The 17,001-nt window shown below is 36.7% G+C and overlaps 1 protein-coding gene across 14 annotated transcripts in view; it reads left to right on the top strand.

Annotated features, from left to right (window-relative positions):
* ADGRL2 (adhesion G protein-coupled receptor L2) overlaps positions 1-17,001 on the top strand; it is a 302,557-nt gene that overhangs the window by 208,189 nt on the left and 77,367 nt on the right. For all 14 annotated transcript variants that reach the window (XM_044944794.2, XM_044944795.2, XM_044944790.2 and 11 more), the window contains one exon: positions 7,481-7,694. In XM_044944794.2, coding sequence (XP_044800729.1) covers positions 7,481-7,694 — 214 coding nt within the window. The remainder of the gene's footprint in view (positions 1-7,480; positions 7,695-17,001) is intronic.

Here is a 17,001-nt window from a genome sequence, read left to right as displayed (position 1 = left end):
TACACCCCTTCCCCCTCCCACCCGCTGCCACATTCTTTGGCTACCTCATTGTGGTTAGTTTCATCAGAGAGGGCAGGTCTTGAAAATCTGACTGAACTGCCTGGAAGAGTTGGCTTGATTTAGAGTAGAGGGTGGAAACCCATGCCTAGGGGTAAAAGTAGTAAACACTGTGGAAAACAGATAGGGAAACCCCCTAGCTCTGCTAACCTGAGGTTGGGGTCCCCGTTGGGGAAACTGAGGGTCAGTCTGAAGCATAACCAGGAAACCTTGGAAATGAAAGAGCCAAACAGGTTCTGTGCATTCTTGACTGACTAGAAAGCTATACACATAGCAGAGGAGATGTGAGGGGATGTTGCAGAAAGGAAAGAACCAAGGCCGACTTGAAAAGCGCTTGAACTTTGAACAGTCTGCCTAACACACAGATCAATCATCAGAGGGTGGCGACCTTATTATGGGTTCATCGATTTTGTGCGGAAGTCTTTGCTCAATCATTGGCTGATCACTAAGCTATTCAGGGACAGGTGTAATCCATAGGAACTCAGGCTAGAAAATAAAAATAAGTTAAAATAACAATGACAGCAATAACAACAATGAACATAGACACAGCACCTTCTAGCTACAGGAGAAGTGTGCGTGTGTGTGTGCTCAGTCACTTCAGTCATGTCCAGCTCTTTGCTACTTTATGGACTGTAGCCCACCATGGGATTCTCCAGGCAAGAAAACTGGAGTGGGTTGCCATGTCCTCCTCCAGAGGATCTTCCAGCCCGGAGATTGAAGGGGATCGAATCCGTGTTTCCTGCATTGGCAGGTGGGTCTTTACTGCTGAGTCACCGGGAAGACAGGAGAAGACAGCAGATTAAATTCTGTCAGAACACTAAAAGGAAAGTAATATTAACAACATCAATTCTCAGGGGAAAGAAATTTAGAGTTGTTAACAGTGTATTATTTAACATGTTTAGTTTTCAAGAAACCCAACAAAATTTACAAGACAGGAGAAACAGGGAAGTTGACCCATACTGCAGAAAAAAAACATTCAATACAAACTACTACCTCTGATGTGGGCCCACACGTTAGATTTAGAAGATAAACATTTCATAGTGGCTATTATGAATATTTTCACAGATCAAAGGAAAACTATATTAGAGAGTTAAGAGGAAATATGATGATGACCTAACAAATATGTAATAAAGAAAACCTATTTTTAAAAAGCCTTGGAGAAATTCTTAACACATCTTAGTTATTATATCAGTGTGTTGCAAATAAATACATTTTCACCAAATACAGATATCCTATCTTCATCTGAACCCAGAGATTCAGATTCAGTAGGACTGGATTAGGGCTTGAAGATCTGTCTTTAAAAAAAAATATACTTTCCAGGTGACTCTGATGCAAATTCATATTTGGGAGTCAGTCATATACTCCTAGCCAGTTATTTTAAAAATTGTTCTGAAAAATGCTCAATATAAAAAAGTAAAAGAAAGTATTAGTGGCTCAGTCATATCCAGCTCTTTGCAACCCCATGGACTGAACAAAATTGTCAACAACCACATTTTAGGGCTTTAGAAATTAACCAGAGCCAAATAAGAAATCAGGAAGGATTTCTTTATGAAAAGCTGATGGAACTTGCAGTACACACAGTTGAAGTTTAAAGCCAGGCTTTAAACTTCCAGGCTCCTCTGTCTATGGAATTCTGCAATAATACTGGACCAGGTAGCCATTCCCATCTCCAGGGGGACCTTATCAACTCAGGGATCAAACCCAGGTCTTCTGCATTGCAAGCAGATAGATTCTTTACCATCTGAGGCACCAGGGAGGCTCCAAAACAACTCTGAACTCAAAGAAAGTGCAATTAAGATAAGGTGGTTACAACTCTGGTGATTTCTTCTTTTGACTCACTAAGTCTTTGGAGAGTGAAAGTCACTCAGTCATGTGCGATTCTTTGCAACCACATGGACTATGCAGTCCCTGGAATTCTCCAGGCCAGAATACTGGAGTGGGTAGCCTTTCCCTTTTCCGGGGGATTTTCCCAACTCAGGGATTGAACCCAGGTCTCCCACATTGCAGGCAGATTCTTTACCAGCTGAACCACAAGGGAAGCCCAAGAATACTGAACTGGGTAGCCTATTCCTTCTCCAGGAGATCTTCCTGACCCAGGAATCGAACCAGGGTCTCCTGCATTGCAGGCAGATTCTTTACCAACTGAGCTATGAGGGACGTGCCCCTCTAAGTCATTAATGTGATATAAATAGCAATGTAGATACATGTTTTTAGGAGTAAGTTTTGTTCTGCCTTTTCACAAGCTTTACTTAGTGAAAATACTGAATTTTAAAAATTAATGTTAATTGCAATAGTTTTATTTAAGACTTTCCAAACTTCTTTGAAGTTCTTTGCTGGTTGAAAGAGTTTTAAGTTTTAAGCCATACCCCTTGAAGTGTACAGGACAATAGGGAGAAAAGGCCAAAGAAAGAGTAACAATTTACATTTTTCTTAAAAAATATATGCTTTCTGCCGTCCTCTGCCACCATGGTGCCTGTAAAAAAGCATGTGGTGAAGCAGGAAGCAGGTCTTGAAGTTTATTCTTGATGTACCCATCTTATAGAAGATGGAAGCATGGATGCTGCCAATTTCGAGCAATTTCGTCAGGAGAGAATCAAAGTGAATGGAAAAGCTGGGAATCTTGGTGGAGGTATTATAACAATAGAAAAAAGGAAAGCAAGTTCACTGTAACTTCCAAGGTGCCTTTTGGTTATGTGTAGTTGCTAACAACAAAGTTATGAATTGCTTTACTTTTAGATTAATTTTACTTTTGCATTAAAAAGTAAAATTTGCATTACTTTTTAGATTATTTAGAGGAGGAAGATGAGAATTAACACTCATTTATCTGGAATATTTTTATGAGTTCCTGAATAAAATTTAGGAACCCCCCAAAAAATTTATGTACATTTTTCTTTTCATTTCATAATTGGCCATGTTTATTTTCTCTCTTCCAATAAATTTTTGATTAAAATAGTTAATCCAGAAAGATCTCTGCTTGTGGTTTATGTGTGTATGTGTGTTAGTTGCACGTTCATGTCTGACTCTTTGTGACTCCATGGACTGGGGCCAGCCAGGCTCCTATGTACATGGAATTCTCCAGGCAAGAATACTGGAGTGGGTTGTCATTTCCTTCTCCAGGGGATCTTCCCAACCCAGGGATTGAACCTGTGTCTTCCCACATTGCAGGCAGATTCTTTAGCATTTGAGCTACCTTGGCTAATTCATCTCAGGAGCTTTTGAGAGTTTTCATGGCAGTACATACAATCTACATTATTTGCCATTGTCCATCCTAGCTAACATTCTCATATATGTTTATGAGCAACAAATTTATACATTAGCATGTATACTTGATTAAAAGGTGTTTGCTTGTTTTGAATCATAGATTGGTGAAATTTGATAGGACTTTGAAATGACTTTCATTCTTCAGAAAAAGAAATTAAAACTCATAAAAATAAAATGACTCAGCCAGGTTCACAAGTCTGACCCAGACACTGGTTCCAGTAGTCATGTATGAATATGACAGTTGGACTATAAAGAAAGCTGAGTGCCAAAGGATTGATGCTTTTGAACTGTGATGTTGGAGAAGACTCTTGACAGTCCCTTGAATTGCACGGAGATCCAACCAGTCCATCCTAAAGGAAATCAGTCCTGAATATTCATTGGAAGGACTGATGTTGAAGCTGAAACTCTTAATACTTTGGCCACCTGATGTGGAGAGCTGACTCATTTGAAAAGACCCTGATGCTGGGAAAGATTGAAGGTGGAGGAGAAGGGGCAATGGAGATGAGAAGGTTGGATGCCATCACAGACTCAATGGACATGAGTTTGAGCAGGCCCTGGGTGTTGGCGATGGACAGGGAAGCCTGGCGTGCTGCAGTCGATGGTGTCGCCTACTCAGACACACCTGAGTGACTGAACTGAACTGAACTGAACTATATATATGTCTATACTTGAGCAATGTAGATTTTGCTCTCTTGATAAGTTTATGGCACACATCACTGCATTTCCATAAATATAGTTTTCATCATTATCTATATGTTGTGTGAACCTTTAAAATAATTGTTTCCTGTCAGTTCACTAACATTTTTGATGAATTTCAGATGGTATGAAAAATTATAAAATAAATCTTGTTTATATTATCGACATGGAGGCTTGAAAAGTCACAGAATCCCTTTCTGTTCATGGCTGTTACTAAGAGCATGGGCTCTGGACTCTGAGAACCTCACCTGTGTTAAAATCTAACTCACAGTAAATCCTTGAAACCTTGAATGGCCTCCTATTTGATGCCTTAGTTTCATACTCTGTAAATTGGTATTATTATAGTAACTACTCCATTTCTTTTATTGTTGTAATTGTTGATGATGTTGGTGAGCATAAAAAAGGGTGATCCATAAAAAACATTTAGGGCAGTATCTAAACATTGTAATTGCTATATAAATGTTAGCCACTAAATATATTTCTTCAGATTTGTTTTTTATGAATATAAGTGTTTATCCATAGGATTTAAATCAAGTTAAATAAGATAATCTTCATAGACATCTCTCTTTTGAGAAATACTAATGAACCCCAGTAGTACCTAGAAAATAATAAATTGGCAGAATTTAAATATTTTTCTTGTTTTGAGGATACAGATAATTTTATTGATTATAGTTTATTTTTTCTCAATGCACATTCTGTTTTCACTGCCAAAGAAAATAGATTACACACTGTAATTTAAAAAATAGAAAACACATTGTAATTTATATTGTTTTAGACAAATACTAGTTGTTAAGTTTAGCAATTTGTTTTGACAGAATTTATTGGAATTATGTATCATGTACCAATCTAGGCACTGGAATTATAACTATCATCACAGTCTAGCAAGGAAGACATACATTAAAAATGAACGTAAAGCAGCACCATGTGGTAAAAAGTATTTAATACTATGAATAAAAAGTGTTTAATACTATAATATTAATAACATGTTACGTTAATACTATTTTAATAACAAGTAACTAAATAACAAGTATTTAATATTATGATGTCTTAAATCATTGTTCACCTGTTTTTGAGCAAGATTTTAGGAAAGAGAACACTTAACGATTTAGGACAATTAACATTGTAGTATTAAATAAATCAAGATTCACCATGAAGAATTCATTCCGTTCTATGCAGTGAAAGTATAAGTACCATTATCTTTTTTTTTCAGAAGACTCTGTATTGGAAATCTACATTAGTAAATTGTTTACATCTTTCAATTTTTTTCCTTTTCTTTTTCATACTTTACCTTTTTGGATGACTAATATTAAGGCTTAAAAATCTTTTATCTGAACTAACAGCCAGACTTCTGCCATTTTTCAAATATCTTTCAAAAGCAGAATAAAATTCACTTAGAATCATGACTATAATCCTGCAAACTATCATCAACAAAAATTAAAGCTGAACCACAGTGCTTCAGAATGAGTTCTATATTTTTGACAAATACTACAACTTATGAATTTTGACTCCAAGCCAGAATAACACGTTCTTAAAATAACACGTTCTCATTTGTAATATTCTCTAAAAATATGATCTACAGGAATTACAATTACAAATCATCTCTGCTTTTAAAATATGCTCTGCTCCCAAATTTTATATGATGTCACTTGTTTGAATTTTCACACAGCATTTTTCGTCACACAAATAAGTGTCAGCTTCTGTCAGCTTCTTCATAGTATTGAATACTATGATGTTCATTGTCTTAAATCATAAGTGTTCGCTTTCCTAAATTCTTGCTCTCCCACCTGATTTTGAGCAAGACTTTAGGAAAGAGAACACTTAAGATTTAAGGCGAAGTGTCATAAGACCATAAATCTTCTTAGTAAAAACCTACCAAGGTTGATGTTTGCCTCAATCCTCTGAAGACTTTTGTGCTCTAAACTGTGTCCTTTTCATGTCTCTCCATTTCAATTACATTTTGTTTTCTCATTAGAACTGAGAACTCAGTCAGGTTTCAGAATTGCTCATTTCCTAAATGATACCAACGTGTGACCCAGTAATCCTTTTGCAGGATTATTTGCATCTTAGAAAGAAGATGCATGTTTGTTTATCCAGGACACTTAGTTTTGTTCATTTAGTGAGAGGTGTTGTACAGTAGTTAAAGCGAACAGATTTTTGAATTGGATTGACCTGGGCAGAACCTAGTTTTTCAACTTGAAGGTTTATGTTTTGGAACACTTTACTTCTTAATATCATTTTAATTTTTTTTCTAGTAAAAAGGGATGTGAGGGAAGGCTTATGTGATGTAAAATAATTTATAGAGATAAGAAAAAATACTAAAATTAATGCTTATCTTTTATAACAGGAATGCTATAGATGGCAACAAGTTAGAGAACTGAAATAAGAAATTGGGTCAATGTAGAAGTTATGGCACCCCACTCCAGTACTCTTGCCTGGAAAATCCCATGGATGGAGGAGCCTGGTAGGCTGCAGTCCATGGGGTCGCTGAGGGTCAGACATGACTGAGCGACTTCACTTTTACTTTTCACTTTCATGCATTGGAGAAGGAAATGGCAACCCACTCCAGTGTTCTTGCCTGGAGAATCCCAGGGATGGGGGAGCCTGCTGGGCTGCCGTCTATGGGGTCGCACAGAGTCAGACACGACTGAAGTGACTTAGCAGCTTAGCAGAAGTTTTTGGTGTGAACTGAAGAATGATTAAAATGTGTTCTTAAATGGAAGACTTTGGCCACCTGATGCAAAGAGCTGACTCACCTGAAAAGACCCTGATGTTGGGAAAGTTTGAAGGCAGGAGGAGAAGGGAACGACAGAGAATGAGGTGGTTAGATGGCATCACGGACTCAATGGACATGAGTTTGGGTTAACTCCAGGAGTTCGTGATGGACAGGGAGGCCTGGCGTGCTGCAGTTCATGGGGTCGCAAAGAGTTAGACATGACTGAGTGACTGAACTGAACTGAAGACAAATGTATTTTAAGATAATCAACATAACAGCAATTAATATGTGTACATTAGCAACATAATATACACCATTGTCCTTTGTAACACAGCTTTGATTTCATTTATAAATCTGTGTTCCTTTATTAAATATTGCATTCTGTATTTGTTAATCTTGTCATTCTTTTTAAATTGATTGATCAAATGTGTTGTTTTTCTTTGGATTTACTCAGAAAGAGCCACTTAGTTTCCAAATGTGACTAGGCTAATAAGAAAATACTTTATTAAAGTAATTTAAAATTCTTATAAAATGAATACTCTAGCTAAAGATATATTTTAAAAATCTAGTAATAAATTGCTGATTCATAGTTAAGATCCCAGCAATTAATTAATTAATGTATGAATGGATGGTTTGAAAAACATACTTTGATACCTCTCAGATATAGATGTGACTAATATTTCTTGAATATAATTTATTAAAATAATATACTTCATACATTAGTTCATTTTAACTTTTTTTTTCTTTTTTAAGGTTTCAGCAGAGCAGCTTTACCATTTGGGTTAGTTCGTCGAGAATTATCCTGTGAAGGTTATTCTATAGATCTGCGATGTCCAGGCAGTGATGTTATAATGATTGAGAGTGCTAATTATGGTCGGACAGATGACAAGATTTGTGATGCTGACCCATTTCAGATGGAGAATACAGACTGCTACCTCCCAGATGCCTTCAAAATTATGACTCAAAGGTAAACGTTCATGTGTTAATATCCAATTTTAGCTACAACATCCAAATTAGTGAAAGTGTTATCATAATTCCATACTGGATGGATACTGTCCATATCTCAGCCTATTCATTAAACTGAGTTAGGGTTTCCCTACTAATGTTGATTTCCATATTATATAGATTGACATATTTATACATCGACATAGATAATGACATAGACTCAATTATTATACATTTTTATATATCATACAATAAAGAGTAATCAAAATATAGTCTTGTTTTTTAAGACTTCAAAATTTTGAAATATTTTATAATATCAAGAATGTTTCAGTGTCTCGATCTTTAGCAGTAATTGCTGCTTAATTTTTTTAATGAGTAAACTTCATTTTTCAGCAAAAATTAGCAGAAGGTACACAGAATTATCATATTCCATTTGCACACATGTGCAACTTCCTTAACCATTTACATCCCGACATCCCTTACCACAGTGTTACATTTGTTACAATAGATGAGCTCACATTGACACATCATTATCACCCCAAATCCTCCGTTTGCATTAGGGTTCACTCTTGCTGTTGTACATTCTGTGGGTTTTGAAAAATTTATAGTGACCCTTATCTACCACTATAATATCATACAGAACATTTTGATCTAAAAATCCTGTGTCCCATCTACTCATTCCTCCCTCCATCTGCCCCTAGCAACCTCTGATCTTACTATTTTCTTAAAGTTTTGCCTCTTCTAGAATGTCGTATATATAGTTGGAATCATGCAGTATGTAACCTTTTCAGATTGGTTTCTTTCACATAGTAATATGCACTTAAGTTTGCTCCATGTCTTTTCATGGCTTAAAAGCTCATTTTTTTAAAGTGTTAAATAATATTCCATAGTCTGGATGTACTCCGTTTATCCATTCACTTACTGAAGGACTTGTTGATTGCTTCCAAGTTTTGGCAATTAGGAATAAAGCTTCTATGAACATCTGTTCAGGTTTTTGTGTGGACATAAGTTTTCTGTTCATTTGGGCAAGTACCAAGAAGCATCATTTGTTGGGTCTTATGGTAGGAGTGTATTTAGTTTTGTAAGAAACTGCCAAAATGTCTTTTAAAGTCGCTGTACCGTTTTTCATTCCCGTTGACAATGAATGAAGGGTGCGCCGTAGCTTCACCAACACTTATTGTTGTTAATGTTTTGCATGCAGTGAGTGCTTCCCAGGTGGCTCAGCAGTAAAGAATACACCTGCCAATGTTGGAGACACAGGAGACATAGGTTCTATGCCTGGGTCAGGAAGATAATCTGGAGGAAGAAATGGCAACTCACTCTTAGTATTCTTGCCTGATATTCCATGGACAGATGAGCCTGGCAGGCTGTAGTCCATGGGCTCGCAAAGAGTCAGACATAACTGAAGCCACTTAGCACATATGCATGCAATGACATATCATGTTGAACATCTCTGAATATACATACTCGCCATTTATTTATGTTTATTAGTGAAGTGTCTGTTCTGGTCCTTTCCACTTTTTTAATTGGGTTGTTTTCTTATTGTTTAGCTTTAAGAGATTTTTTATTTTTACTTTTAATTTTTTTTGGCTGTGCTGCAAGGCCTGCAGGACCACAGTTCCCCAACCAGGAATCGAATCCATGCATTCTGCTATGGAAGCATGGAGTGCCAACCGCTGGACCAGCAGAGAATTCCCTTTAAGAGTTTTTTTTTAATAAATATATTTTGGATAAGAATCCTTTATTACATATGTCTTTTGCAAATATTTCCTCTCAACCGATGACTTGTATTAATGCTCAGTTTTAAAAAAAGCAAACAAGATAAAAACAACACATTATGAAAGCTAAGAAAACTCAGTAGTGCTCATTCTCTCTCTCTCTCTTGATTGATAGACAGATAGATAGAAAATGGTGATAGTTTAGTCGTCAGGTCTTATCTGGCTCTTTGTGACTCCATGGACTATAGCCTGCTAAGCCCCTCTGTCCCAGGCAAGAATACGGGAGTGGGTAGCCATTTCCTTCTTCAGGAGATCTTCCTGACCCATGGATTGAACCTGGGTCTTGTATGTTGCAGGTGGATTCTATACTGACTGGGCCACCAGGAAAGCCAAGAGAGAAAATAGATAGAGATAGAGAGAGAATGGAAAGAAGGAAGGAAGGAAGATAGATGGAAAAAGAGAAGGAAAGAAGACAGAAAGACATTTGGGTAATATACAATTGGTTAATTTTGTGTTTTAAGATTGATGTACTGGAAAGTATTATAAACTATAAAACATATGAATGGTATCTCTTAACTGGAGAGTTACCTTCCTACAAGTAAATGGAATATGAAAAACTGCTGCCAATGTTTATGGACTTTCTCTGCCGTAACACAGATTACCTAATTCTTGGCATCTTTTTTTGTTTTGTTTAGTACTCGTGGCATCTTAATTAGAGTTTTCTTATATGTAAGATATTAAAAGAAGATTTAGTTATGATTGAACTAAGACAGTAATATCCAGCATTTCCTGTTATTTAGAACATAAAAGGAGAAGGCAATGGCAACCCACTCCAGTGCTCTTGCCTGGCAAACCCCATGGACAGAGGAGCCTGATGGGCTGCAGTCCATGGGGTCTCTAGGAGTCGGACACGACTGAGCAACTTCACTTTCACTTTCACTCTTATGCATTGGAGAAGGAAATGGCAACCCACTTCAGTGCTCTTGCCTGGAAAATCCCAGGGACAGGGGAGCCTGGTGGGCTGCCGTCTATGGGGTTGCACAGAGTCAGATACGACTGAAGTGACTTAGCAGCAGCAGCAGAACATAAAAACTGGCGGAAAACAAGTTTGACAGAGTTTATTATACATTATTGATTTTGGATTTTTTAAGAAAAAATACTAGGAAAGCCCTTTATCTTTCTGTTCAAAGCCTTCACTCTCTCCTCCTGACTCTTCCTCCACTGAAAACAATCTTTTGTCCAGTTTTATAGCTTATATGCTGCTGCTGCTGCTGCTGTGCTAAGTCGCCTCAGTCATGTCCGACTCTGTGTGACCCCATAGACGGCAGCCCACCAGGCTCCCCCATCCCTGGGCTTCTCCAGGCAAGAACACTGGAGTATGTTTCCATTTCCTTCTCCAATGCATGAAAGTGAAAAGTGAAAGTGGAGTCACTCAGTTGTGTCTGAACTCGAGCGATCCCATAGACTGCAGCCTACTAGGCTCCTCCGCCCATGGGATTTTCCAGACAAGAGTACTGAAGTAGGTTGTCATAGTCTATCTTAAAGTAGAACAGTAGATTTTTGGGGTCTGATCAGTGTAGGCACAATGAAAACATCCAAATGTGATAAGAGCAATGAAGGAAATAACGGAAAAACTATTTTTTAAAAAATCCAGTCCCTAAGAATATGGGTACAAATTGTTGTAAAATCTCTAATTTCATACAGAATACATATTAACATATTTTTATTGATAGCACATTTTAGTAAGTAGGTTTTTTTGTTAATGTTGATACTGATCAAGATATTTTTAATAAACAAGAGAATATATAATACTTCTGAAAGATTTCCATCAAAATGTTTTTATTATTAGTTTGAAAACAGTAGTTATTAAAAAAAGGTAAAATCTTATTTGCAGAAATGGCACTGCATAAATGTTGCTTTTTTTTTTGCACAAAAGTCCTTTATAGACTATGTTAGATTTGAAATCTAGCTTGTGAAACAAACTGCAAAACATAATTTACCTTCTTTGGAGGAATGAATTCTGTGCTCCAATAAGATAGTAATAGAACAATTTGCACATAGCATTTCAAAAATTGGGAACCGCCTATATTAGGTGGACATTTACATGTTGATTCTACTGTTCAGTGGTAGTGATATGAGATGAACATCTAAAATTATGCCAGAGAGAAATAGGAAGTGAAAAATGATTATGTATAATTACATGTTTTTATTAGCCTGGCAGGCAAAAAGCAGTGGGAGTTAGTACAAAGAGAATCTGAAAGACCTGGCTCTGAGGAATTGTACATTGTAGGTAACTTTTGTTTATGAGTTTATACATTTAAATACATGGTTGAGTATCTATCACAACACATAAGCCTTATCCTACTTCTAAATATAAATATAATGACATGTTATAGTAAATGTACAAAATAAGATAGCAAGTAATTTTCATTGTTTTATTATATTATAAAAGCAGGGCTACTTTTTTACAGTACTTTTTTTTTTTTTTTTTTTTAAATTTTCACTGAGCTGGGTCTTTGTTGCTGGTTGAACTTTTTTCTCTGGTTGTGGCAAGCAGGAGCTACTCTTTAGTTGCAGTGCATGGGCCTCTCATTTCAGTGGCTGCTCTTGTTGCAGAGAACAGGCTCTAGAGCATGGGCTCAGTAGTTGTGGCACATGGATTTAGTTGCCCCATGGCCTGTGGAATCTCCCTGGAACAGAGATCGAACCCATGTCTCCTGCATTAGCAGGCAAATTGTTTACCACTAAGCCACCAGGGAAACCCTGATGACACATTTTAATGAAACTAAAATTTGTGCATATTTAAATCCTGTGAAAGGGTACTGCTGTCTCCTTGTTAGGAAAATTTCTAATCAATTTATGGTATATTAGTGAAAATAAAGAGTTCTAACACTGCCTATAGAAACTCTATTTTTAATTTGTTTTATTATATTTGTGGCTTTGCTGCTGCTGCTGCTAAGTCGCTTCAGTCGTGTCCGACTCTGTGCGACCCCATAGACGGCAGCCCACCAGGCTCCCCATCCCTGGGATTCTCCAGGCAAGAACACTGGAGTGGGTTGCCATTTCCTTCTCCAATGCATGAAAGTGAAAAGTGAAAGTGAAGTCGCGCAGTCATGTCCGACTCTTCACGACCCCATGGACTGCAGCCTACTAGGCTCCTCCTTCTATGGGACTTTCCAGGCAAGAGTACTGGAGTGGGTTGCCATTGCCTTCTCCAATTAGTGGCTTTATAACTATGTAATCAACACAGTGACGATTAAAATGTTAACATTTTATTGACAAGGAATACAGTGTTAAGATGACTTAAATAATGAGTTTCACAGTGATAATTTATCTGTACTCCATTCTGTGTATGTTAGATTAAAAACCCTAAAGGAAGTCTACCATATCTGATTGTTACATAGTTTCAATAACTGTGAGAAAAATAGGTAGACAATATTTTTGCAACTGAAATATTACAGAATAAGTATTGACTATGTAGAATACTTGTCCCTTTTTAAAGATATTCTTTCAGTATTTACAAATAAAGTAAGAGCTTTTTCACCAAATCCTAATAATTTGGCAAAAATTTTCCACTTATAATCATCAAAAGATATGTTAATAATTTTTAAAATCAGACTTTTTTTCTTTAATGTAGGAAATTCCTTTTTGGAAAGATTTTTTTTTTCTATTGTATTTGAAACTCCCCACTTTTTGCATATAATAATAGATAACACAGGAATTTCAATGCCATGTAAATATGTTTATATTTTACTTCAAGGCTTTCCTACCTGCCTTCCTCACTGTCATCACTTCACCAGTTAAGAGTCAACTAAATAAATACACTTGTAATTCTTTGTGGTAAAAGTATTAATAATTGTTATTTATTCTCCATTTTATATTTCCTGCTTATTTAAAACTATGCAACCAAGGCTTTTTTAGTAACTAATTCTGTTATCTTTTAAGTATATTGAATGGCTTATCCTGAAAAGTAAGAAATAAAACTCTTTCTTAAATGATAAGTGTTTTAATACTCTATAAAATAATCACCATTAGAGATAATTTTAGCACTGTGAAGATAATTGTTGTGAGTTCACTTAAATATGAAATAGTTTCAACACTTTGAATTCATTAAGGCAAATAAAACAAAAACCCTCTTGCTACTCATCAAATACTCGAAAGCATTTGGTGAATAAGTAAATTAGAATTTTGCTAAAAATAGTGTTTGTTTGTAGCATTGGGTACAATCTAGTTAAAGCGATGTGCTAAATTTGTTTCTAAGTTACTCTTTTGTTAATTTTTTTATAACTGTCTCTGTTCATTTCTTCACTCTAAGAATTTGCCAGTTCTCATCCAGGTAGTCTGTTGCCTTAGATTATGGTTTGCAGTTGCCCTTAACGTTTGTTTTAGCACTCTGGTCAAGAGATCGGAAAGTGAGAAAGCATGTAAATGTTTACTGCATTTAAAAAAAACAATAAATATTGGGTTAATGGGCATGCTGCTGCTGCTGCTAAGTTGCTTCAGTCGTGTCCAACTCTGTGCTACCCCATAGACGGCAGCCCACCAGGCTCCCTTGTCCCTGGGATTCTCCAGGCAAGAACACTGGAGTGTGTTGCCATTTTCTTCTCCAATGTATGAAAGTGAAAAGTGAAAGTGAAGTCGTTCAGTCATGTCTGACTCTTAGCGACCTCATGGACTGCAGCCTACCAGGCTCCTCCGTCCATGGGATTTTCCAGGCCAGAGTACTGGAGTGGGGTGCCATTGCCTTCTCCAGATGGGCATAGGTAGGTTCAGTTTTTCAGAATCTGAACTCATACTATTAGATGTACATCAGTGTACCCTTCTCATTGCAGAGAGGTTCTAAAAGTCATCTGTACCGCCCTTGAGAATATGGTAAAAATATTCCTCAGTTTTTCCCTGTGGTGGGAAAGGTATATTTTGGGTAACTGATTCCAAGATAAGTCCTTTTGTTTGTGTGGAAATTACCCAAGGAAAGTAAAATAGTGCCCTAGGCTTAGGGAACTAGCCTGATTCTTTTTAAGATTTTAGCCAATTTTTTTAAGCCCACTTATGGATACCAACTGGATAGAATCTCATAGAACAACTTCAGTAGGTTTCTTATTAAATAAAATTGATTATATTTTTGGTTGTTAAACTACCAATTTAAATTCCTCTAAGTTGGGAAACCTGGTGGAATATAAATAAGTAGTTAAGCGATCCATTGTTAATACAGATCTGGCACTCAAAAGAGTGTTGAAAGAAGAACATACATATGAAGCAAACATAAATGTAAGGTTGGTAGTTTTAGCTGAATAGATGACAGTACAGAGGTTATGCAGTTGGTATGTGCAAAAGCCCTAGAGAACCCCTACACTTAAGGGGAAAAGGTAAAGATACCATCTAGGAAACCAGAATGAGAACAGGAGGGTAATGTCTCATAGTGAAGTGAAGTGAAGTCGCTCAGTTGTGTCCAACTCTTCGTGACTCCATGGACTGTTGCCTACCAGGCTCCTCAGGTGACAGTCCATGGAGTTTTTCAGGTAAGAGCACTGGAGTGGGTTGCCATTTCCTTCTCTAGGGGATCTTCCCGACGCAGGGATCGAATCTGGGTCTCCTGCATTGCAGGTAGACGCTTTACCATCTAAGCCACAAGACAGCACTAAAGTGTAAGAGAGATTCATTTTTTCCCCTGTTGATGCTGAAGAATTTTATTCTACTTAAATAAAAGAACATATTAGGATTTTCAGGATAGGAGAGTTTCAGCATGGAAATCGGCAAAGCAGCATTCAGCCTTGCATAGACCAGAAGAATTAGGTACTACTCTACAGTCACAGGCATCCAAGAAAGGAATAAACACTAGATTAATGAAGTAGGAGTACAGTTCAGAGATTCTTAACTTAAGGGAAAAAAGTCTAACTTTTTGAACATGGGAACAATTTAATAAATTAAGTAAGAGACAAAACTGATTTCAGAGCCTAGATCTTGTCTAAAAAGTTTGGGATGATGAAAGTAAGCTTGATGAGTAGGGACCAGATTAATGTATTCCCATCCTGTACTCCTTTCAATAACTTCTGTATCCTTGAATTTTCTTCTTTTAAACTTTTCAATGCCCCAACCTATTATCTTTAAATATGATAATTGCATTTTAACATTGTTAATACAATAGCAATTCAAACGGTGATGATTTCTTGTGTGCATGTGCATTTGATAAAAGGTGTCATTTTATATATATGTGCATTACTTTTTTGTTTTCTGTTCCATGATTCTTTAGTTATAGTAGGTCATAGAATGAGACTGAAAAAATGCGCACATTGACTTTTTCACCTCTCTTCTTGCTATGAAGCAGGACAGACAACTAGGGACCCTTTTTATGAAGGAAAAAACGTAGCCCATTGCTTCTATTTTAAGAGAGTTATTGAATAACAGATTGTTGGAACTGCTGAGAAATTTGGGACTCATCATACTGTAGTTCTCTCATTTCACACTGAAAAGTCAACTGTCATTGTAGTCAAAGCACTCATTCACATTTGTAGCACATATATTCTCCTCACTTATTTTTAAAATATCTTTGGGAAGAAATGGGCAATATGATACCCTCTTTTTACTTTGTGAACCTTGAAAAAGGTTGAATTATTCATCTCAGAGGCTAAAACCTCAAAGTATCTATCTATACCTGGAACCTCATTAATATCCTAGTTGCATGAAAATTGATTTTAAATAATATTTAATAATCATTTTAAAATAATTCTGTTATCTAGGATTTGTATATATACTTCTATTATTTTCAAGTATACTAACAGATACTGTGTATAAAATATTTAAAGAAAGGAGATACTTAAATGCACACACAGTTCCACACAAAACCCTTGTATGACAACTGATGGATGTTAGAAGATTGTCAGAAGTTAAACAAGAAAATTCATTAAATTCCAGTTGCAGTTCTACAAGTGTTCTCTGGCTAACTTCATGATTATAGATTTCAGTGTAGGCATGCTCTCCTTGACATAAAACCCTTTCCAATTTTATACTGATGGTTCAGTCTTTTTAAAGAAACTTTATGTGCAAGGCAGAGCTATATGAAGGAGGTTTTATTTCTTTGTTCCCTGATCTCTTTATAGGTATTGATAAACTTAAAACCTGTCTAAGATATTTATATCCCTTTCATATTAATTTTTAGTGGGAAAAATTAGCTAAATCTGCCTTATCTAATTCGATGTTTTATAATATTTTAGGGGTTGGCATATTTTATTTTTGTATTATTATCCATACTTGCTAGTCAGGGGTACCCTTCTCTTGCTTCAGATCAGATCAGTCGCTCAGTGGTGTCCGACTCTTTGCGACCCCATGAATCGCAGCACGCCAGGCCTCCCTGTCCATCACCAACTACCGGAGTTCACACAGACTCATGTCCATCGAGTCAGTGAAGCCATCCAGCCATCTCATCCTCTGTCGTCCCCTTCTCCTCTTGCCCCCAATCCCTCCCAGCATCAGAGTCTTTTCCAATGAGTCAACTCTTCGCATGAGGTGGCCAAAGTACTGTAGTTTCAGCTTTAGCATCATTCCTTCCAAAGAAATCCCAGGGCTGATCTCCTTCAGAATGGACTGGTTGGATCTCCTTGCAGTCCAGGGGAC

This window comes from Bubalus bubalis, chromosome 6, assembly GCF_019923935.1.
Source record: "Bubalus bubalis isolate 160015118507 breed Murrah chromosome 6, NDDB_SH_1, whole genome shotgun sequence".
NCBI lineage: Eukaryota > Metazoa > Chordata > Mammalia > Artiodactyla > Bovidae > Bubalus > Bubalus bubalis.
The sequence above is the reverse complement of the archived record's forward strand: the minus strand, read 5'-3'. Positions and strand labels throughout refer to the sequence as shown.